At 43.3% G+C, this 23553-nt stretch overlaps 1 protein-coding gene and 1 non-coding gene across 2 annotated transcripts in view; one reads left to right on the top strand and one right to left on the bottom strand.

Annotated features, from left to right (window-relative positions):
• The window catches only part of GPC3 (glypican 3), a 459461-nt gene extending 443059 nt beyond the window's left edge, over positions 1 to 16402 (top strand). Inside the window, exon 8 of the mRNA XM_052663043.1 lies at positions 15907 to 16402. Within this exon, the coding sequence (XP_052519003.1) occupies positions 15907 to 16076 (170 nt within the window). The 3' untranslated portion in view covers positions 16077 to 16402. The remainder of the gene's footprint in view (positions 1 to 15906) is intronic.
• Positions 1317 to 1424, bottom strand: LOC128070725 (U6 spliceosomal RNA). Its single transcript, XR_008201695.1, has one exon. It is a non-coding gene; the product is annotated as a U6 spliceosomal RNA (small nuclear RNA).
• Positions 16403 to 23553: the final 7151 nt, after the last annotated feature.

Below are 23553 nucleotides of genomic sequence, written 5' to 3'. Positions count from 1 at the left end.
TTCCAGCTTGTGCTTCATCCAGTTTTCACGTACTGGATGGCTAGTTGAAGCTAATCTGAACTAGGGCGAGCTTGGGGCAGCAGGGGCCCACTGGAAGAAAAGCAGCTAAGGGAATAGAAACGCTGTGTTGTTTGTGGCTTATTGAGTCTGAGTTGCCTAAGGGACATTGAGGTCAGAACAGTTCACTTTCCAGAGAATGTCTGAGCAAGAGATAGATTTGGGACTCTAGGGATAAAGAGAAAACCAGGGCCACAGATGAGAACGTTCAAGAAGGCTTATCAAGTGAGAAGTGAGGAGAGTCAAAGAAGGAGAGAACACCTGTCTTTAAGAAAAACAGCCCCCAGAGCAGTCTGAGAATGATTAGAGGAGGGACCTGAGAGGAAGTAGTATCAGGTAGTGAAGGGGACAGCAAGTTTTAAGACAAAGTAGCCAACAACAGTATTGGATGATGCAGAGAGCTCAAGATGAGAAACTCAAAAGAAACCCATTGAGGGATTAACTGTAAACTGGTACGAGGGACTTTATGGGTATAGCTCCATGTCTGATAAAAATGGTCTAAAATTGAATTACAGTGGTTGCACACCTTGCTAAATTTACTAAAAGTCATTGAACTGTATATCTGAAATTTACTTGAAGTAGGTAATGTGGTATGTACTCAATAAATTTCTTTTAAAAGTACAAATGAGGGGTTGGGGGAGTATCTATTGGAACTTAGTTTGAAGCAAGCTCTGATTCCAGGGAGAACTTTCCAGTCTAACCTCTTGTTCCTAATTGGTTAGAAAAAGTCCCATGAAATAAAGGCAGGAAGCGCACATTGCTGATCCTTCCCCAATCTCTTGCAACATCAAAATCTCCTTTATGTGTGTGATTTGCTTTTCACCGGCCAATAAATACTACCACCCTATTCCCTGTCTTCCTTCAGATGATTGCAGTATAGTTGCTGTGTTCATTATTTGTGTTAACTTCTAGCATATATTTCCATTTTATAGTGCCAGGCTATAAGGCCCCAGTTCTGATCTGTTTTTGTTGTTGTTGATTACATTTTAGTGTCTTTAAATGTGGCTTCTTTATTGCCCCTTCAAGGCCTTTCAGTCTGAAATCTCATCATTCATTTTCTAACACCTCTCTTATGCTTATAGCCTGATGCCTCATTCTTCTCAGACAGTTTCCTTCTTAAATTGGCCAATGAGATGTATTTGTCTTAGTTAACAGGCACATTTGCCTTATTCTGTAGACAGATAAAAACAATATGGAAAACTTCTGCCTCTTCTTAGTATAAGGAACTAGGGCTGCCCTTGACTCTATGTAATTTTTTTAAAAATATGGAACACTTAATGAATTTGCATGTCACCCTTGTACAGGGACCATGCTAATTGTCTCTGTATCATTCCAATTTTTAGTATACGTGCTGCCAAAGCAAGCACAATCCTATTTATTTTTTATGTATTTTTTTTTAAATTGAAGTATAGTTGATCTACAACATTTTGTTAGTTTCAGGTGAATGGCAAACTGATTCATACACACACACACATATATGCATACATACTCTTTTTCAGATATTTTTCCATTATGGTTTATTTTTGTTGTTGTTCAGTCGCTCATCCTGTCCCATACTCTTGCAGCTATATGGACTGCAGCACGCCAGACTCCTCTGTCCTTTACTATCTCCCAGATTTTGCTCAAATTCATATCTGTTGAGTCAGTGATGGTGTGGTTTATTACAAGATACTCTCTTCTTCCTCTGGATCCTGAATGATACCATTATGTGGCTGTACTGAGCGGGGTGTCTACCACCTGGAAATTACTGATAATTGTTTCCTATTGATAGGGAAACCTTTGCATGGAAACAATTCTAAGATGCTTGTTCTGTCTTCTATATGGACAGCATCCTCTTATGGCCATCCCATACCATATATGCATGTTTAATAGTGTGTGAGTTACTCAGTTGTGTCCAACTCTTTGCGACCCCATGGACTATAGCCGGTTAGGCTACTCTGTCCGTGGAATTTTCCAGGCAAGAATACTAGCGTGAGTTGCCATTTCCTTTTCCAGGGATCTTCCCGACCCAAGGCCAGGGATCAAACCTGGATCATCTGCATTGCAGGCAGATTCTTTACCGTCTGAGCCACCAGGGAGGCCCATGCACATTTCATATTGTCTGATAAATACGTTATTTCTGAGACTTAGCCTCTATCTTAATAAGTGGGACAAATTTTGTGGGGGGTTTTCTCCCTACCCTAGGCAGGTCAATAGTTACTCCCTTAAATTTGTGTCTTGGTTGATACCTCTTTGGCAAACTTAAAGCTCTCGTCTCTAAGCTACTCATGGTCTCCAAAAGACACTGATCCCTTTCTTTGAAAGAGAATCCAAAGCAGTCTCTTTAGATTCCTCTCCAGACAGTGTCTGTGTCAAAGGGAGGAATGCAAAGGTCACTTGAACCCTGTCCCTTCGCCCTTTATCCCTGCCATGAGACCTAGAAAGACCTGAATGAAATCCTAGAATCTCAGGGTTGGAAGGGTCATCAGAAGCTATTTACCTTCACCCCCTCATTCTGTGTTTGAATCCCTTCACCAGTCTCTCTACCAAATGGCTGTCCAAACTCTCATGGACCACGTCCAGAGATGGATCTCACTGTCTAGGGGCAGCCTACGCAATTGTCAGATTGCAGTAATTAAAGAAAGTTCTTTATGTGTTTTAAGTTCAAATCATTTTCCCCTTAGAAGAATGACAAGGCTGTGAAACAGAAGTTCTAAAATGGCATGGCTGTGAAGCAAGAAGAGTCTGAGATGAGAAAGAGAAGGGAAGTAACAACAGTAGTATGCGTGGTGCAGGGGGTGGAGCAGTGGCAGATAAGTAGGTCAGTGGAGCTGGCGGGTAGGGGGACGGGGCAATGAAGGAGACTGAGCTGAGAGGCTGGAAGGGTGCCGAGGGTAAACAGGAAGGCCATGGATATGTTGATGGAAGATTAAGGAGATACTCGGAACCTCTTCTAAAACAAATGGAATCCAGGTTAGAGGTTTAAATCAAAGTGCAGAGGAACAGAAAAGCATCTTTAACATTCGGAATCCATCAGAGGATTCCAACCTTGCCCTTTGCCTAAGGATATGGAAAAGATCACTGTAGAGACAGGAGAGAATGTTTAGTAAAGCAACAACTAGACAGAAGAGAAGGGAATAATTGGACAGAGGAAATGAGTTTAAAGAGCAATGGAAAGAGAAAAAGAAGTGAATAGAGAAATGGAAAAGGGGGGAAATGAAACACAGAACTTTTAGGTTAAGGAGTTGTATTTATTCTCATGCCAGCACATAATTGTATTTTCCTGGCAGCCATTCCACAGACCTCTGCAAGGGGAAGGGGTGCCAGCACGTGTGACTATAGGGATTGAGGTCTTACTGCTCTGTGCTTTTACAGCCAAGCAAGGGACTTCATTAATGAAGCTGTATTTTGATGTTGCAGGGACAGGCACTGAAATGTCAATCACCAGCAAACAGCTCCTCATTTGGGAATTGGTGGTGATGGAAAGGGCAGGGTGTGGTCCAGCGGTGGGTAGATTCCGGGGCAAAGGCAAGGGTTAAAGGTATGCAAAGCCAATCACAATGGTTCCAAGTGAGAAAGAAATGGAACCTGCTCACCAGCGATCCTGTTTCCCACCCAGCGTGGCACACAGAATGCTGGCATGTGTCCCTTGCTTACATAGTAAGGCATCGAGTTCCAGACAGTGAAAGGGAGTAGGAGGCAAATCTTGTAGATTCCGTCCACACTGAGTACAGTGAACTGATGCTGTGGGTAATGAGAACTGGCTATTGAAAGGACAGTTTTGGTATCTAAAGGTCAGGGTTTGAACGCCGCCATGTGCTTCCTGGGCCACCCACACTGTTGGCCCTACCTTTGTCTTATGTTCATCATTGCTCAGTGGGACTCCTTCCGCTAAGGAAATCTTCAGTTGATGAAGACAGACTCCTCAGGAAGGGTATCTACTAAGGAGGTAGCCCTTCACCTTCATATTCTCAGTAGACTGGGGTTACATGTTCATTTGTATGGCCATTGATTCACGCATATAGTCACAGTTTTTGAGTGTCACTGCTAGCTCAGTACCAGGTAGGAGCTAAAGAGAGGAGTGAGACTCATTTCTTCCTTTGATGGGGCTCCAAGTCTAGCTGAGTGACTAACTCTACAATGTATGCTGCAGATTGAAATTAGTGCTATGATAGAAGTACAATCCAGTTAATAATCAGAGAGAGAAGTGATTCATCTGGACTGGGGTAATAAGGGAAAGAAAGCTTCCTGGAAGAAGTGCCATGTAAGTTGAAGCCTGAAAGAGAGGAAAAAAAGAGATACCGTCCCAAGTGGAGGGAACAGCATGAAGAAAGACATGGGAACCTCGAAGCACTTGCCACTCTCAGAAAATGATAAAGGGGGTGGTATGACCACAGTATATGGTACTTGGGGAAATATATGGGCAGTTGAAACTGGAAAGCGAGACAAGATGAGTTGAAGAAGCTCATGAATGCCCATGCTAAGGAACTAGGACTTTACCCACATGCAGTAGGGAGCCATCATCGGATTTTGAGAAGAGAGAAATGCGATTCAATAGGTGATTGAGAAAAAGGGTATTTGTCTTATTTCTGTCACAGAATAGAACATATTCTTTCTTCCTGGACAGCAGTGGGCCGTTGGAGAGCAGTGGACATCTTGTCTAGCTAGGGCACTGAGGAGTGTGGCATGAGTGGAGAAAGCAGGGGGAGAGAGGCTGAGGAGAAGAGGAGAAATGGTCACTGCCCAAAGACTGAGGAGGGGGGACTTCCCTGGTGGTCCAGTGGTTAAGTCTCCATGCTGCCACTGCAGGGGGACATGGGTTCTATCCCTGGTCGGGGAGCTAAGATCCCACATGCCAAGCAGCTCAGCCAAAACCCCACACACAGACGCAGGAAGTGGTACCTTTGTGAATGGTGGTGTACTGAGAGTCCAGACCCAAAGATGGGCAGGGAGGAGGGAGTCAGGATGACAATGTGTTCTTCCAAGTAAGTTGACAGGAAAATCGGCTCAGTTCCCCACATCCCATTAATGATGAGGGGGGCATTTCACAACTGGAGAGTTTTTAGGGAACAGCTTCAGATAAAACAACTTAGAGAGGCTTTTCATCTTTCATTTATGAGGACACTTGCCTCCTGTTGATTTCTGGCCTGTAATGTTCCTACACCCAGGCTGAGTGTTTTCAGGGACTCGAGCCATTTTGACCCATTGGCTATTATTCTAGTAACTTTCCTTTGCTGTTGGATATTGTAAGCAGTTTAGTTCTCAGGTACATTTTTTGTAAGATCCACCATAGCTGATTAAAAACTGAAGAGTACCAGATTTGGGGTTTTCCCATTCAAATCTGTCTAAAGCCCTATGTCAAATACTATCAAAGGGTTTTTTTATTAAGCATCTTCAAGCACGGGTTCCAAGGGACTATAAGGGCATTCCCTCACTCCTAACCACCCCCTCAGCAATTTGATTTGGCTACAAAAAGTGACATTTTGTATCTTCCTTCTACATCTTCAAAGCCCAATGATGCATACCTCTGTAGCTGCATCATGTTCGAAATTTAGATCATAAACAGAGCTCTGTGACTCTAAACCATTAAGTTTTTTAAAGTAATGAGGACAGAGTATATTTATTCCTTCATTGATGTTTTTAAAAATGCATTTTCAGCTTAACATTTGTGTGACTCACAAGAGTAAATGTAAGTTTCCTGCGGTTGTATATAAATTTCTCTTAAAATAGCTTCAGATTAAAATTCTTCACAAAAATTGCCCTCTTCCTTCACTCCCAATTGAGGAGCCATATTTGCGATTCTAAGGTAGTGCTTAAATATCCATTTAAATTTTTTTGGACAATGTGAATTTCAAAGCATACCTTTTGGGGGTGGGTGTTTTGGTAGCAGGTATACTCACACACTCACTCCTCTATAAAGTAAAATGCCAGAGGAACGCTGCATTCACACTCCCCTTAGAAACTAGGATGTACCTGTGAATGCCATTATCTTTTGGCTTCTATAGTTTTTTAATCATGGTGAATTTTAACCATTATGTATACAATTCACAGGCATTATTTACACTTGTAATGTGTGCAACCATTACTACTATTGCCAAAGTTTGCCTATTCTGCCTAGTTATATTTATAGAAATGGAATCATATACTATGTGGTATTTAGTGGCTGGCTTCTTTCAGTTCGTGTCAGGTTTTTAAGGTTCATATAATCTTGTAGCAGGCAGCAGTACTTCATCCCTTTCTATGGCTGAATAATATTCCATCGTATGGGTAGACCACGTTTTCTTTATCTATTAAATCGATGGATAGACATTTGGGTTTCTTCCACCTCCTGGCTGCTGTGAATAATCTGCTACAAACATTGGTATACAGGTATCTGGCATCTAGTACAGGTTGTTAATGCATCAGGGATAATAAGAATATAGCATTTCCAAGACCATCTTGAGTTGGAACTCTGGAGACACCTTCTAATGAAGCTTTGCACACGTGTTTGCTGATAGCTCTGCCACAATATAACACACAGTTCCAACGACAGGGCTTCATCTCACTCACTCTCCAAAGGCTAATCAGTATTGGGTGAATCCACATCAGCTCCCACTCTCTTCTCAATTCACTACTGTATGGTTTTGGCCCAACCCGATCGAAAGTTCTCTCAAAAATTTTCCATTACCTTCTTGTTGACACGTTGAGTAGCTTCTTCTCAGTCCTTACTTTCCTTGACCTTTCTATAACGTTCTACTGTGCTTCTCCTCCTCTCTTTAAAGTGTTCTCCTCACTTGCCTTCTTGAAGCCTGTTTTATTCATCTTCTCCCCTGGCCCTGGCTGAATCATGTCTCTGTCACCAGCTTCTCATATTCCAAGGAGTCTCAGGCCATTACTTCCCATGGGAAGGAAAGGCTTTGAGGAACTGTGATTCCTGTGGAGCCCTTAGGCAGCCTCAGGTGGGAAGGGTCTGAATCTCTGAGAGTAGTAGTTATGACACTCCTGTGGAAGGTGGTGATCATTCTCAGGCTGGTGGAGGAAAGCCAGCACTCACACCACCCATCCACACTGTCAGTTTCCAGGATGAAGTTGTTCTGTTTCGGGGAATATGACTTGACTCACGATGTACCTAAACAAGTATAGCATTGGCCCACATCATAAGATTCTACAGCTAAATGACAGTTTCCAAATGTATTACATGATGTTCTTCTTTGTTCCTTTCTCAGTGGCTGGACACAAAAGTGAGACCTAGTTAGTGGCTGAATCCCCTAGACATCATTTTGTATTAGACACTAAGCTTTCTGAGTCTCATTTAAGGGCAATTACTGTGGCATTCCTCTCCTGACAAGGAAGTTGTCATCGCAAAAGTTACTTTAAGTCATTAATCAGGAATATGTGGTCAGAATAGCCCAGCTTTGATAGTAGACAAAGCCTAGGTGACCCAAGTGTCCCATGGTGCTCTTAGAACCATTATACAGCAGTGAAGAGTGGGAGTGAACACCTGATTCTGAGGATCTGGGACATAACCTGCAGGTCCTAATAAACGGGAAATACTTTATGAAATCTTAACTGAGTTTGCAAATAACCCAGCCTTTTGCTCCATCATACAGCCTTGTGTGTCCCAGTATAAAATAGTGTGCTTTTCCCTCTAAATCCCTGGGAAGAAGCATGCCATGGCCTCATGTCCCCACAGCCCACTGCACTGTAACCTGAAGGTACACCCAGCCCAGACTGAGAAACAGAGGCTATAGGAAGAGAGGCCATGCCTGTACTAGTGGTAAAATCCACTGCATTCTTTCAACATCCTAGCAGTGTACCTAAGGGTATTTGTAGCCTGGAATTAGCTGTAGGAAATGAAGTGGGCATCTCATTGCCTCAGCCCTCTTCCAGGATCGGTGACTGGATTGTTCCCAGAATTTGCAGTCACTTAGTTGGCGAAATTGGCAGCTCACTTATTTGTCACGAAGGCACGTTGTGAAATGGACCCTAAAAGGAGTCCCATTAGACCAATTAAAACCAGAGGCCTCAAGTGTGCCATTTCCCTCGTCTGATCTACGAAGAAGAAAATCTCCGACTCACTCCCGGAGACCTGAGGTTCATTAACAAAGTCATTTTCCTCTGCTTTCAAGTCTTAAGTAGTCATTTCACACCTGAAAGTTCACAAAGGTGGGGGGGGGGCGTTGATGTGGCAGGAAGGAAGGTTGTATTGAGGGGAGGATAAAGAAAACCAAGATCAATTAGGGATTCAGAAGCCAACGGCCCAAAGGCTTCTGTGGGAAGGGGCAACAGAGTGTGCAATGGTACAGTTTCTAGTGATTTCCCCAATTTCAGCCTCGGGGGCCTACCAAGCAGTGCACTGCTGGTTTTACATACTCATGTCCCAGGGCCCGACCATACACAGCAGATACAAAACACAGGGAGAGCAGTGTTGCTCTGTTGCCATATTAGGGCCTGGCTTGAAGCCTTCTGCGGGTGAAGACTTGGCAAGGAAGACACCCCCTGTTCAGCCCGGCAGCAGCATTTGCTCCCCTGGTATTGCATTGACAGCTCTTCTCTTGGGCTGCCCCTGTGACGTCCACCAGCTGGGGTGGGTGAGGCCCCTCTAGCAGTGCCTTGCCCTGCTTGATGCCCATGCCACCAGAGGGTGAGCGTTTGAATCTTATATGTTCAAGACCCCATTGGCTCTGTAACGGCCCAAAGGCTTGTCTCACTGGCTGACAGATTTTCCTTGGTTGCCTGTGCACGCCTGCTTGATGTACCTCAGTAACTTCTCTCCTAGGGCTTGGTGTTTATGGCCTTTAGGAGATGTCAGCGTTTAAAGAAAATAAAAACAGTCCAGCATGGATTTATTTCTTGCCAGGGTCTCTTATCCACCATTAAACCAGCTTAAGAAGAAAGAGGATTCAGAATTTGGTAGCTGGTGAACATCACTAGGAAGGCTCACACCCCAGGAAAAGCAACTGATTGCATCTACTCGCTTCCAGGTGCTCTGGTGGGGCAGCCATCCTGGCTGCTGTGGGTAGAGGAATGATGGTGGCCTGAGCAGACTATGCTCCTCACTGGGCCCCAAGAGCCTTGGAATCAGAGAGAAATAAAACTAGAAGGAAATTTAGAGTTCATCTAGTCCAATACCTTGATTTAGCAAAATGGGGTGACTGAGGCCCAGGAGAGGTGACTTGCCAAAGGTGAAATAGTAACTCAGTGACTGAGCCAGGCCTGGAACCCAGGGCTCCAGACTCCCAGGATGGAGGCATCTTTCTTAGGAACTCCCCTAGGAGATTCTGAATAACTAAGAATGGGGTTGTTGGTGGTATTGTTGAGTTGTTTCTGACTCTTTGTGACCCCATGGACCACAGGCTTCCCTGTCCTTCACCATCTCCCAGAGTTTGCTCAAACTCATGTCCATTGAATCGGTGATGCCATCCAACCATCTCATCTTCTGTTGTCCCCTTCACCTCCTCCTTTCAATCTTGCCCAGCATCAGGGTTTTTTCCCAGTGAGTCAGCTCTCCACATCAGGTGGCCAAAATATTGGAGCTTCAGCTTTAGCATCAGTCCTTCCAATATTCAGGGTCGTACCCCAGAATAAGTGCTTCGTCCAATGCAGAAAACTTTTTCCACACAAAGCTCAGGCCTAAATGACTGATGATAATTTAAAGAGATTATCTAATCTGCAACACAAAAGACATAAGAACAAAATGAGAGTCCTGGCTGAGTGTGTAATGAGTACAGGTTGTTGGGTCTAACCCTCTGGGTGTAGTTAAACTGATGACAAATAGAAACAGATTTTTGAATTTAGCATGAAAATCTCCTTGCTGGCCCAAAAGGTTCTCACTGACATTCAACTGCAAGACAGAAACAATTTATGTACATTTTACACTATGTACCTAACCAAGCATCACTGATAAACATAAAAATATGAGTGATTTAAGAGTATGGTTTGTGGTGATCCCCATAATGCATCTGGCATGTAGCAAAATGAGATGGTCTTGGTTTGGTGTAGATTTAGCTTCTTCATAGGGTTTTGAAATTTTTTTTTTAATATTTGCTACTGGCAGATCCCCAGATACTGTTCCCACAGGCTTCTTGTTTTTCCCAAGACAAGATGTCTGACAAGTCTCTCCCACCCACTTAGGGCTGTCCTCCAAACTGTTAACAATGATCTTTCTGAAAAACACAAAACATATTGTGTGGATTCCTTACTTAAAAACCTGCAGTGCTTCCCTATTGCCCACAGAATAAAGTCTTATCTTTCTAATCTGTCAAGATCTGGCCTTTATTTTCTTGTCCTTCCTGCCTTACCCTTTATCATCCATCAAGCAACACATTCACAAACACACACCCCCTACAACAATGAGCCCTCAACATTGCTTCCCTCCATAGAGGCTACTGGCTCGCACTGAGTGTGCCCTCTCAGCATTCTCAGGTATTGATGATTTGACTCTAGCGGAACCCTCTGCCTGAAATGGGAAATCTCATTCAGCCCTGCCACAGTCCACCCATGCTTCATGGCACAGTTATAACCCAATTGTCCAAAGGAACCTTCCAGTAAGCTTTTATTAATTTTTCTCTCTCCCTTCTTTGTTTTTAAAATTTATATTTGGGCCATGCTGGGTCTTCATTGCAGCACACAGGCTTTCTCGAGTTGTGGTGCAACCGCACTGTGGCATGTCGGATCTTAGTTTCTTGACCCAAGGTCAAACCTGTACCTCCGGCACTGGAAGGCGGATTTTTTTTTTTTTTTTGGCAGTATAATTGCTTTACAATGTTGTGTTAGTTTCTGCTGTACAACAACGTGAATTAGACATCCCCTTCCTTTTGAACCTCCTTCCCAACCCCCATCCCACCCCCTAGATCATCACAGAGCACCAGCTTTCCCACTAGCTACCTATTTTATACATGGTAGTCAGTGCTACGGGCTTCCCTGGTGGCTCTCTCTCAATATGTCCCACCCTCCTCTTCTCCATCCCATGGCTACATGCCTGTTCTCTCTGTCTGCATCTCTATTCTTGCCCTGCAAATAGGTTCATTGGTACCATTTTTCTAGATTTCACATATATGCATCAATATATGGTATTTTTCTCTTTCTGACTTACTTCACTCTGTATGACAGACTCTAGGACCATCCACATCACTACAAATGACCCAGTTTCATTCCTTTTTATGGCTGAGTAATACTTCATTGTATATATGTACCATATCTTCTTTATCCACTCATCTGTCAATGGACATCTAGGTTGGGAAGGCTGATTCTTACCCACTAGACAAGGGAAGTCCCTTCTCTCCTTTCTAACCCGCTGGTGTTTCATTTTTGCCTTTATCTGAACCCTTTCCACTTTCTGCCAAGTGTCTTGTTGGTTTGTCTATTGGTCTGTAATCCCACCATAGTGTGGATTCCTGAAGGCAAACATTAAGTAAGTCTTTCTCCAATCTTCTAGCTCAATGCTTGGGACATAGTAGGCTGCCGTTAAGTTTGTCGAATTAAATTGGATTATATTTCCCCTGTCCAGGAATGTCCGTGCTTATCTTAACCAAATCTCTATTTCCTCTTTGCCCCATAGTGCTTCCTTGTCATGCTAAGCTGTCCTCTTCATCTCTATTCTTCATGATGGTGGCCCAGGCTCAGAATGTATCTTTGCTGGAACCCCCATCAGTATCAGCCACAGGAGCCTGGCTATAGGACTGAGTGATAAAGCTTTGCTGCTGCTGGGTGGGAAGCCTCAGGAAACCCATAGCCACAGCGTAGGAAGCACAGAAAGGTATTATTCTGAATATTCCTAGGATCATTTGGAGGTAGGAGACTTGGCCCAGCTTTGTGCCAGGTGTGTGTCTGATGGCCTTGGCCATTATTGCTGATTGCTTCAGGAAAATAGAGCTGATATAAAAACCATTTGGGGTCCCAGAACCTAAAGCTCTTTTCAGTAGTTCACAAAGCTTAAGAAGGCTACTTAGTCAACTGTGTGATCAGTTGTATGCGGAAACGTTGACTTCTCTCATGTGCTTTTTCCTATTGATGTATAGTTGATTTGCAGTGTTCTGTTTCTGCTGTATAGCAAAGTGATTCAGTTATACACGTAGATAGTTTTTTAATATTTTCCATTATGGTTTATCACCAGATACTGACTACAGTTCCCTGTGCTATATAGTAGGACCTTGTTGTTTATCCATTTTATATGTAGTAGTTTGTATCTGCTAATCCCAAACTCCCATCCTTCCCCTGCCCCTCCTCCTCCTTGTCAACCACAAGTCTGCTCCTTACGTCTGTGAGTCTGTTTCTGTTTCATAGATAAGTTCATTTGTGTCATATTTTAGACTCCACACACATAAGTGATATCATATGGCATTTGTATTTCTCTTTCTGACTTCACTTAGTATGATAATCTCTAGATCCATCCATATTGCTACAAATGGCATTACTTCATTCTTATGGCTGAGCGATATTCCATATATATGTGTGTGTATATATATACACACACCAGATATTTATTCATTCATCTGTGGATGAACATTTACATTCCTTCCATATCTTGGCATCTGTAAATAATGATGCTGTGAACACTGAGGTGCATGTATCTTTTTGAATTATAGTTTTGTTCAGATATACACCCAGAAGTAGGATTGATGGATCATATGTCAACTCTGTTTTTAGTTTTCTGGGATACCCTCCATAATATTTTCCATAATGGCTGCAGCAACTTACATTGCCACCAACAGTGTAGGAGGGTTCCCTTTTCTCCACACCCTCTCCAGTATTTGTTATTTGTAGGGTTTCTAATGGTAGCCATTTTGACTGGTGTGAGGTGATATCTCATTGTGGTTTTGATTTGCATTTTTCTAATAATTAGTGATGTTGAGCATCTTTTTATTGCCTGTTGGCCACCTGTATGTCTTCTTTGGAGAAATGTCAATTTAGATCTTAGGCCCATAAGACTTAAGTTGGGTTGTTGGGGGTTTTGTTATTGTTGTGTTGTATGAACTGTTTGTTTTGGAAATTAAGCCATTGTTGGTCACATCATTTGCAAATATTTTCTCCCAGTCTGTAAGTTGTCTTTTTGCTTCATTTATTTCATCTGGTTTTTAGTTCTCATTGACAGGATATTTTCACTAAATGAGGTTTGGTTTTGTTTTGTTTTCAAGAAGGAACCCATTACTACTTAATCACTGCAGTATATTTGGTATATAAAATTTTGCAATTTGTGTATGGTATAGCTCCATATGAGGTTCAGAGTTAGCCCTGTGTTCAAAGAACACTTCTGCCACTTGCCAGCTGTGTAAATATGGGCAAAAAAGTAACCTGAGCTTGAGCTTCCTCATCAGTAAAATGGGAATTATAATACCTGTTTCATAACATTGCTGAGAGTGTTTAATTACATGAGATCATGTATATAAAGGGTAGTTAGCACAGTGCCTGGCACACAATGAGGACTCAATAATTGGTAGTCATTTTTATAATTTCAAAACATAGATCCTAGATATAGACATAACAAAAGATGTGTTGGGTGGTACAAAGATGAGAAACTGCTGGATTTAACATAATTCCTGGGTGTACCATAACTGCTATAGTAGACAAAAGTGTGTAGTGTTCATAGATTATTTGAAGAGCAAGATAAATAGTAGGGGAACTGAGTGGTCACAGTAGTAGATGTTGTTTGTTTAATCCTGATGTTGGGCAAGGGGAATATCCAGAAAAGGAATTTGAAAGCACTGCTGAGAAGGCTCTCATTCACGTCAGTCCTAAAAATACTCCTCTTCATTTAAGTTGAGAAGTTGCCGTGAAACTCAAGGCTGGGCTTTCAGCAGACCCAGCCATATGTGTTCTCAAGGCTGGTGAAATCTGATCAGGCCCTAAGCCTGCACTGCCTTGCCGACTGACAGCTGACCTCCGCCTGCTCTGTGTGCCCTGTGCCATTCACCTTGCTGAGCCAGAGGTCTGATTTCCAAGCAAAGCATTGCTCTTTGTTCTTTTTCTCTTTGATTTTCTTTGTATCTAGTTATTTTGTGGGGAGAAGGAATGGAGATTAGTCTGCTGATTTGCTTTTCCCTCAGTAAGAGGGTTCGCGGGAAATTTTGATTTGAATTATTAACAAGGAAGAAGAAACACTTTCTCAGCTTCAGAAGAGCACAATGTGGTCAGATTCTTATATATTGAAAGTTAGGACATCATTTCTTTGTACAGCAATGAAAAATAATTATAGTTCATAACAAAATAGAAAAATTATTTGTATTGAATATGATAAGCAAAGGACTCAATGAAATCTGCATTCAGATTAATAGGAAAAACATCAATACCAAGTAGATAAGAAGGCAAAGGATATGAACTGTCCTTCATTGAGAAATATAATTAGTGAACAACAAAAAAGCGTTCATCTATACTAGTAATTGCACATGTGTGCTCAGTCATGTCCGACTCTTTGTGACCCCATGGACTGCACCCCACCAGGCTCCTCTGTCCAAGGGATTCTCCAGGCAAGAATACTGGATATGCCCTCCTCCAGGGGATCGTCCCAATCCAGGGAATGAACCCGCATCTGCGCCACCTGGGAAGCCCATACCAGTAATCAGATACATGCAAATTAAAGAAACTGTGAGATATCATCTTATACAGACTACAATATCTTTTTTTATTGAGACATAGTAAATTTGGTTCCCTCATCATTGCTAGTGGCATTATAAACTGCAATAGCCCTCTGGAAAGTAGCACTGCGGACTGTGTAATCAGACCCTTTGGCTTTGATCACCTTGACTTTGCTGTCTGCTCTCAGCAGTGCCAGCCTGTTAACAGCAGCCCTGGTCTTAGGCCCTGCTCTGCACACATCCTGGACCAGCTGAGTCCCCACACCTTCTTCCTGTGACTTATTGCATGTTTCATCCGCTGTAAGAGGAGCTCTTCCTTCCTCTTCCTTCCTTCCTTCTGCAGAATCCCAGTCATTTCCTCTCTGCCTGTTGCTAAGCATCTCCATGTCCCCAAGAGATCTTTCTGGCTCCATTGCCCACAGGACAGTTGGCTGCTGAAGTTGCTCACATCACATCACCTTCACAAGATATTGAAAATAGAAACATTGGTGACCGAGTCTAGAAAAGCCAAAGGAAAAGATTTGCACTCTAAATCTGGAAGAGCAAATCTAAAAGAAACTGAGCCCTGGGCCAACCATCTTTAATTTCCTGATACACCACTATCAACTTAGATTTGCCTTCTGGGTGACTTTTGAGTTAGGCCAACCCCAGTACCCCAGTTTCTTTTCAGAATCATGAGGATATCTCATAAATGGTAGGCAAAGAGGGACTGTTACCCATAGGCCTCTCCTTAGTCTTAATTTACTTGCTGTCAGTTTAAATCCTATGCATATCATGTGCGTGTGTGTTGGCAGTCAGCAGTGAAAAGGCCATATAGATAAAAGAAGAAATATTTCAGAAAAATAAAACTTTCAATGGCAAACTACCCTACTGTCAACTCTAAGGCAAGGCTCCCAGGGGTACAGGACACAGAAAAGGTACACTGGGGGTTCACCACATCCCCTCCCCCACCCACACACATACACATGAGAACACACATGTAGTTACCCACACGGCACAGCCTTGCCAACCAGGAGACATGACAAGGGTGTGTGCACCCCAGGGTGTGGGTGGAGCCAAAGGCAGGAGGGGAGTGGCCAGCTCATGTGCGCCTTGTTGGTGTGCTCTCTGGCAGGAATACCACTAGCCCTCTTCCTCGGGCGGGCCCCAGCTCCACACCTGTGTTTTCTTCCCATCTCCCAGCGGCCTTCCTTTCAAGGAAAGGAAGCACTCAAAGCCGGGCTAGCCCAGCAGTCCAGACAAGTGCCTGGGCCTTGAAGAGTGCATGCCTGAGGCCGTTGGTGAGCCTGCATTTAAAGTCTTTCTTCTCTTTTGGCAGAACTGGCTTATGATCTGGACGTGGACGATGCTCCTGGAAGCAAGCAACATGTGAATCAGAAGGACAATGAGATAGTTGCCTCTCACAACCTGGGGAATGGCCATCCTCCCCTGAAGCTTCTCACCAGCTTGGCAGTCTCTGTGCTGTGCTTTTTCCTCCTGGTGCACTGACTGCCAAGCTCACAGGATATGTGCTGCCCTTCAGCACCCTGTGGTCTCCCTCTATAAAGGGAACCACCTTTTTCTTTTTTCCTATTTTTTTATCTTCTATACCTCCTTCAGCCATTAAGTAGAAGACTAACCCTGCGTTACGTTTTCGAAAATCACATGGCATCTCCATGAGGAGGGTAAATTTTAGTGGTAGTATAGATTGTCTTTTGCAATAAATCAAATTGTGCCAAATTATTTTCCTATGTTTGGCTGCTAGAACATGGTTGCCATGTCTTTCTCTCTGTCTTTCCCTTTGCATGGATTTCTTTGGAAAAAAAAAATAATAAACACTCAAATAAAAATGCGTTGAGTCTTTTTTTAAGCCCTCGTACATGGTGACCATGCAGTGCTTTCCTCCTCCTCACTTAGCTTTCTATTCCATATGAGAAAATCCCCCTCCTTCCCTATCTTTTGGGTGAGTATCAGTCTTGGCCCCAAGCTCCAGGCAAAGCCGATCCCTCCCAACACACACCCCATCCATAATCTCCGCTTAGAAATAGGTTAGAAGGAATTCCCTGATGGTCCAGTGGGTAAAACTCCATGTTCCTAATGCAGGGGGCCTGGGTTCGATCCCTGATCAATCAAGGAACTAGATCCCACATGCTGCTACTGAAGCTCCCGCATGCTGCAACTAAGACCCAGCACAGCCAAATAAATAATTTTTAAAAATAAATGGGTTAGAGTGTCTTGCCTGTGAAACTAAAGACACTTCAAAATACTCCCCCCATCTCTCTTTACAAATTTCTCTTTGCTGAAAATGTTTTGCCCAACTAGAAATCCTCTGTATGGATCATGTACACAATATTTTCCTTTCCCCCTACCCAGAGAGGGGTCCCCAAGGGTACAAAGGAGTACTTCTCCCAGCTTCCTTGCTCCCTGTCACTCTTATCCAGGGGTTGCCACATGGCAAGGCTGGCAGTTGCCCTGGGTCAGGTCATAGGGGTTGTTGTCAGGAGACCCAGGATTATAGGAAGCAACGCAGCTCTTGGCCTCATACGGGTTCCTTCAACAGTTGTTTTTTCCACAACTAGGCCTTGCATACCTGTTGGCTGTCAGGCACTCTACCAGCTGCAAGATGATAGAAAACCAAACAGATTGGATCCCGCTCTCATGGAGCTGAAGGTCTGGCACCAATACTAATTCCAATACCAACTTTGTCCATTGTAGGTCCAGTATTATCTCTGAAGACTGTGTTTCACACATACGCCATCCCAATAATGATGCTGATGCTGCTCTTTGAATGTTCTGCTGCCAAAGAACCTCAGGAATGACTGACTTGACATTGTTTCCAAGGCCTGGCTTAGTGCCCATTTGCCAGATCAGGTCACCAGTCATTGTTGACTCTTTATAAGTGGGACTCAACTCCCACCTGAGGGCAAGGAGAAGCAAAGCTGAAGGATGAGGAGAGAGAGGGGCTGGGCACACAACCCGGAGTGTGAACCAAGGTCAGGGAGGGGCTGAGACGTCCCCTTTGATTCTGGGAGGCAGTCCCAACCAGGAGCTCCCATTTCTGCAGGGTGACAGGAGGAAGGGGGGGGGGGGTCATTTCTCACAACTTATGGGTCACCAACACACTTTCATCACGGTCTCCTGAGGAGCACAAGTTCCTGGTAGCCATGTTCATCCTTTGCAGAAATTTTGCAAATACAAATTGGAAACTTCTGGTTTAGCATTTCCTTCACTTGGTTTTGGTCAAGGCTACAATCAGCGGTATTTGTTAGCATCTTTCAATGATTTGTAGTGGTTGGTAACACTTGAACAGGCATTATCTTTTAAACATCATTATTTCTGTATTTGAGTAAGATTTATGAGAATCATTATTCTTTGATTCATGAAACCTAAATACTGCAAAAGTTTGTTCCTCGGACTCAAGAGTATGACAGGCTATACTACCAGCAGACCAGAAGGCTTGAAAGCCCAGTTAGCGCCTAATGGCAGTCCCTGTCACTTGACAGCAAGGTTTTATTTAATGTGGCAGAAATGTGACCCTGAGATTGGGTTTTATGCCTGCAAACAGAAGGGTACCATCTTAAAGTCCTTTTCCTCCTCTCTAGGAGATGAAAAGGACTGATTTTGAACATCTTTCACATTCATTTCCCTTAAGCGTCTGCCGGCAATGCGGGAGACCTGGGTTCGACCCCTGGGTCAGGAAGATCCCCTGGAGAAGGAAATGGCAACCCACTCCAGTATTGTTGCCTGGAGAATCCCATGGACGGAGGAGCCTGGAGGGCTACAGTCCACGGGGTCACAAAGAGTTGGACACGACTGAGCGACTTCACTTTCCCTCTTGTAAAATCGACAGTCCAGTTCAGATGTCCAGCTTCTTTGTTGCTCTGATTTTGTGGCATCGTTGGTCCCAAAAGGAAGTAAGTGCCAGCCCCTCTGCCCAGTGATGGGATTATGCATGTGCTGTTGCCACGTGCCTCTCAAGACATTGCCAGCTTCAGGTCATATTTGATACACTTCAGTTCCCAGAACATGACCCAAGCTGGGCAGTGTTTCTGTGATCTTGGTACACCACCACTACAGTCCATGCCCACTGAGTGATGACCAGCCAGCAGAAGGCTCTATATAAAGTCCAAGGTCTTCTGGCTTCAGCTAAATGGTCGGGATTAAAATAACCACTCACACTTACAAAACATGGAAAATCCGCCATCTCCTATTGACATTTTACTTTTACTCAATGGCCTGTCTCTCAGCATTTTATCCATGCCTTTTCCTATTTCTCTGTATTTATTCTCCTAGTTCAGAATCTAGTTTCACAGCTAGTTGTTGGTAGCTTTATACCTTTGAAGTGTTTATCTTAGCCTTTGCTTTAAACATCCTACATGAATTCCGTTAAGATGACAATTTTGTCCTTAGACTAAGCCTGTGTACATGTGTGCTAAGTCGCTTCAGTCATGTCCAACTCTTTGTGATCCTATGGAGTGTAACCTGCTAGGCTCCTCTGTCCATGGGATTCTTTAGGCAAGAATACTGGAGAGGGTTGCCATGCCCTCCTCCAGGGAATCTTCCTGACCCAGGGATCGAACCCATATCTCTTACATTTCCTGCATTGGCAGGTGGGTTCTTTACCACTAGCACCACCTGGGAGGCCTTAGACTAGGCTCAGTAGTTGGAAAGTTGCACCATCTTCGGAGTTTTCAGGCCTCTTTCTCGTTGGATCCATGTGTGAACTTCCACCAGCTCAACTCTGGTATTTTGAACAAGGTTAAATCATGTAACAACATACTGAATCCCTAGGTTGAAAAGGGCCCATTAGTTCATCCCACAACCCATGTTTGATTAGCACCTAAGGCAGAGCTCTCACTAAGTTGCAAAGCAGACTATTTGGTTGCTGGACACCTTCGATTTTTAGAAAGTTAATTTTTTTTTTCAAAAGAAATATACACAGGTGATCAAAATCTAATTGTACATCATCATGTAAAGTTTAAAAGATGACATTTGTCTCATGATTCCATACACCATAGTATTAAATATTTGATTGAAATCTTTGCACTTATTTTTTTTGCTTTGTATGTATATATTCACCCACATGAGATTATAATGAATGTATAGGTCTATAATATGAATCAGTCTTTGATAGGTTGAGCCTAAATCTGCCTGCCTGTAATTTCTACCCATTGTTCTTGGCTCTTCCATAATGACCAACATGAGAGTAAGACAATACCACTTTTCATACAGCTGTCTTTAATCATTTTCAATCAGTGACTCTTGCCTCTTCTGAGCTGGTTTCTTCAACTCATTTACCTGTTCCCTGCTCTAGTGGGTCAGTGGTCCTTTCATGCTGTTGTGCTGATAGCTGAGCTCAGGGTGCAGCTGGAGCCTGTGCAGAATGGAGCATGGGTTTTCAAGTTCCTACAGAGCCCAAGACCTCCACCTCCTTAGAATGCAGACATTCAAGAGGCCACGTCCCATTCTTCATGAAGGATGGGCTTGTGGCCAACTGAAACCCCCAGGTGATTTTGCATGAATAGCTGCCAAGCCAGGTCTCTTCCATCCCATACTCATGTAACTGATTTTTTTAAAACCAAATTCCAAGGGCCTTTGATTTTACTTGTCTAGATATTGGGCCAGACAGTATACACTGTGTGTGAGAGAGAGACAGACAACAAGAACAGGGGGAGAAAATTTTCTTCTTGCCAAGGCCATACATTTTTGGAAGTCTTCTTTTGGAATGACTATTGAGCCAGTTTATGTACCATACAAGAAAATTAGCCTCATTTCTTTATAGTCACACCTTGTTTGGAACCAAAAATAATGTTCTGCAGCTTGATCACCCACTTCATTCACTACATTTGCTGCCAAGTAGCTTTTAGCTGTTTCCAAAAATCAAATTTGCCTCCAAGAAACAAAGGGCCTCCCTGAGAAGATTCCAAAGAATATGCTATGGGATATGGAGGAGTTCTCCCCCAAAGAAAAGTTCTACAGTATTTGAGGACACTGTACGTCTTGGAAGGACACGGCATTAGTTTGAATATAAAAGGTCTGCTAGGTTTGCTAAGGAACCGACAAAATCAGCTCATCACTTTTTATTCATTTTTATATGTTTGGAAACATATATACTGGTTTTGAAAGTTTCACATTAAAAATAGATGGAAAAGAACAACATGGCAGAATAGGAAGACACAGAATTCACCTCCTCCCAACAAACACATCAAAAATACCTCTATATTTGGAGCAATCTCACTGAAAACTAACAAGACTAACATAAAGGCTCTTCTACAACCAAGGCTAAAAGAAAGATCCACACAGAATCAGGTAGGAAGGGAAGAGAAGTGGTCAAGTCATGACCTTTGCCCCTGGAAGGGGACACAGAATGGGGGTAGGGGGTGAAAAACACAGAGATCCTTACCGGGGAGGGAGCAGTTCCAGCCACACATTGGGCATATGCAGGCCTGGGAAGATGAGCCCCCTTAGGTACTTTGAAAAGGGCTATAAGAAACCTAGACTCCACTAGTGAAGTGCATGCACACACTTGCTTACTCCTGAAACAAGGCAGAAAAAGTGGAATTGTATGAGATTCTGTCTAGTTTCCCACAACCACTCCAACGAGCTCCCTAGCCTGAGCCACACGTTCACTGTGCCCACTTGCTTCACAATGCAGCTCTGCACTAGCGTAAAGGCTGCCATGAGAGGAGTGATCAATCATGAGGGAATGTGCCAACCCAGACCCCGAAGAGCATCTGAACAGCAGAGGGGCAGCCATTACTGGTGCTTATAGAGGGGCTTCCCCGGTGGCTCAGAGGGTAAAGCGTCTGCCTGCAATGCGGGAGACCTGGGTTCGATTCCTGGGTCAGGAAGATCACCTGGAGAAGGAAATGGCAACCCACTCCAGCACTCTTGCCTGGAAAATCCCATGGACGGAGGAGCCTGATAGGCTACAGTCCATGGGGTCTGAAAGAGTCAGACATGACTGAGCGACTTCACTTTCATAGAGGCAGCACATCAGAAGTGGCCCCAGATCTGACTGGTCAGGTGGCCACAGCCCAGGCCAGTAGACCCACACTATGCACCCATACCTGGCCCCTATTCCTGTAGGGAACCCTGCTCCCTCGAGGGCAAGTGTTCTGGTGCTGGGAGGAGGGAGAGCACACACTTAGAAGGAATGGAGCCAGCTTGGACACAAACCTTAGGGCTTCTGCTCCAGCAACGTGGGACCCAACCCCCACTCTAATAGGGTATTTTTTGGCCACTAAGCAAAGAAGTAGGTCATATCTGGCTCTTGTTCTAGCCCCTCTATCTCCAGCCCCACCTCCCACCATGGTGATAGCTGTCAGTGCACCCTGAGTAAAGACATAACTCACATGCATGTCAGATCCAGCTCTCCCACCAAAGCCACTGGGCATATGCAGACTGCAGAGGGACACTCCCACACAGGGACACACCTTCAAGACTACAACAGGTAACTCTTTCAGCTGTCTAATTTCACAGAAACAGAGAACATTAAGCAAAATAAAAAGCAGAGAAATTTGTTTCAATTGACAAAACAGGAGAAAATCCCTGAAAAAAGAATGAGTGAAACAAAAATAACGTACCAGATAAAGAGTTCAAAGCGTAAGTCATAGGAATGCTAACTGAATTAAAGAAAAGAATAGATGAACATAGTGAGAATTTTAACAAGGAACTAGAAACTGTAAAAAACAAAAACAAAAACAAAAACAATCAGAAGTGAAAAATACAATAAATGAAGTAAAAACCATACTCTGGTGGCTCAGATGGTAAAGAAAAACACACTAGAAGGAATTAATAACAGACTAGATGATACGGAAGAACACATAAGTGATCTGGAAGATAGAACAGTGGAAAGTGTTAGTTGCTCAGTCAGGTCTGACTCTTTGCAACCCCATGGACTATAGCCCGCCAGGCTTCTCTCTCTATGGAATTCTTCAGGCAAGAATACTGGAGTGGGTAGCAATTCCCTTCTACAGGGGATCTTCCCAACCCAGGGATGGAACCTGGGTCTCCCGCAGTGCAGGAAGATTCTTTACCATCTGAACCACCAAGAAGAGTGGAAACGACCCAGTGATCCAATAAGAACAGCACAAAGGATTTCCCTGGTGGTCAGTGGTTAAGAATCCACCTGCCAATGCAGGGGACATGGGTTTGATCCCTGGTATGGGAAGATTCCACCTGCTGTGGAATAACTAAGCCCTTGCACCATAACTATTCAGCCTGTGCTCTAGAGCCCAAGAGCCACAACTAAGGATAGTCCCCACCTGCCACAACTGGAGAGAGCCTGTGTGCAGCAACAAAGACCCAATGTAGCCAAAACATTAACAAAACAAAACAGCAAAAAGAAAAACAAATTTAAAAAAATGAGAATAGTTTAAGGGACCTTTAAAGCAATATAAAGTATACCAACATTTTCATTATAGGAGTCTCTAAAGGAGAAGAGAGAAAAAGGTGAAAAATATACTTTATGAAATTGGAATGGAAGAAATAAAACTGTCACTATTTGCAGATGAACTGATACTACACATAAAAAACCCTACCATATAACTACACAAATCAGCCATAATTATACATATGACTGACTTGTGTTTTTGTACAGAAGAAACCAATACAGCATTGTAAAGCAATTTTCCCCTGATTAAAAATAAATTTAAAAATAAATAAAAGTTGAGAAAAATAAAATTAACAGTTGACAAAAAAGAGAAAATCCTAAAGTCTTCACCAGAAAGAGAAATCAAAGAAAAAAAAATCCTGTTTAAGACTATATCAAAAAGAGTAAACTACCTAGATATAAAATTAACCAAGGATGCAAAAGGCCTATTCTCTGAAAACTATAAAACACTGATGAAGGAAATTGAGGACAATACAAAGAAATGGAAAGATACCCTGGGTTCACTGATTGGAAGAATTAATACTGTTAAAATTTCCATATGCCCAAAGCAATCTATAGACTTAATGCAATCCCTTTTAAAAAATCTCATAT

This window comes from Budorcas taxicolor, chromosome X, assembly GCF_023091745.1.
Source record: "Budorcas taxicolor isolate Tak-1 chromosome X, Takin1.1, whole genome shotgun sequence".
Taxonomy (NCBI): Eukaryota; Metazoa; Chordata; class Mammalia; order Artiodactyla; family Bovidae; genus Budorcas; species Budorcas taxicolor.
The sequence above is the reverse complement of the archived record's forward strand: the minus strand, read 5'-3'. Positions and strand labels throughout refer to the sequence as shown.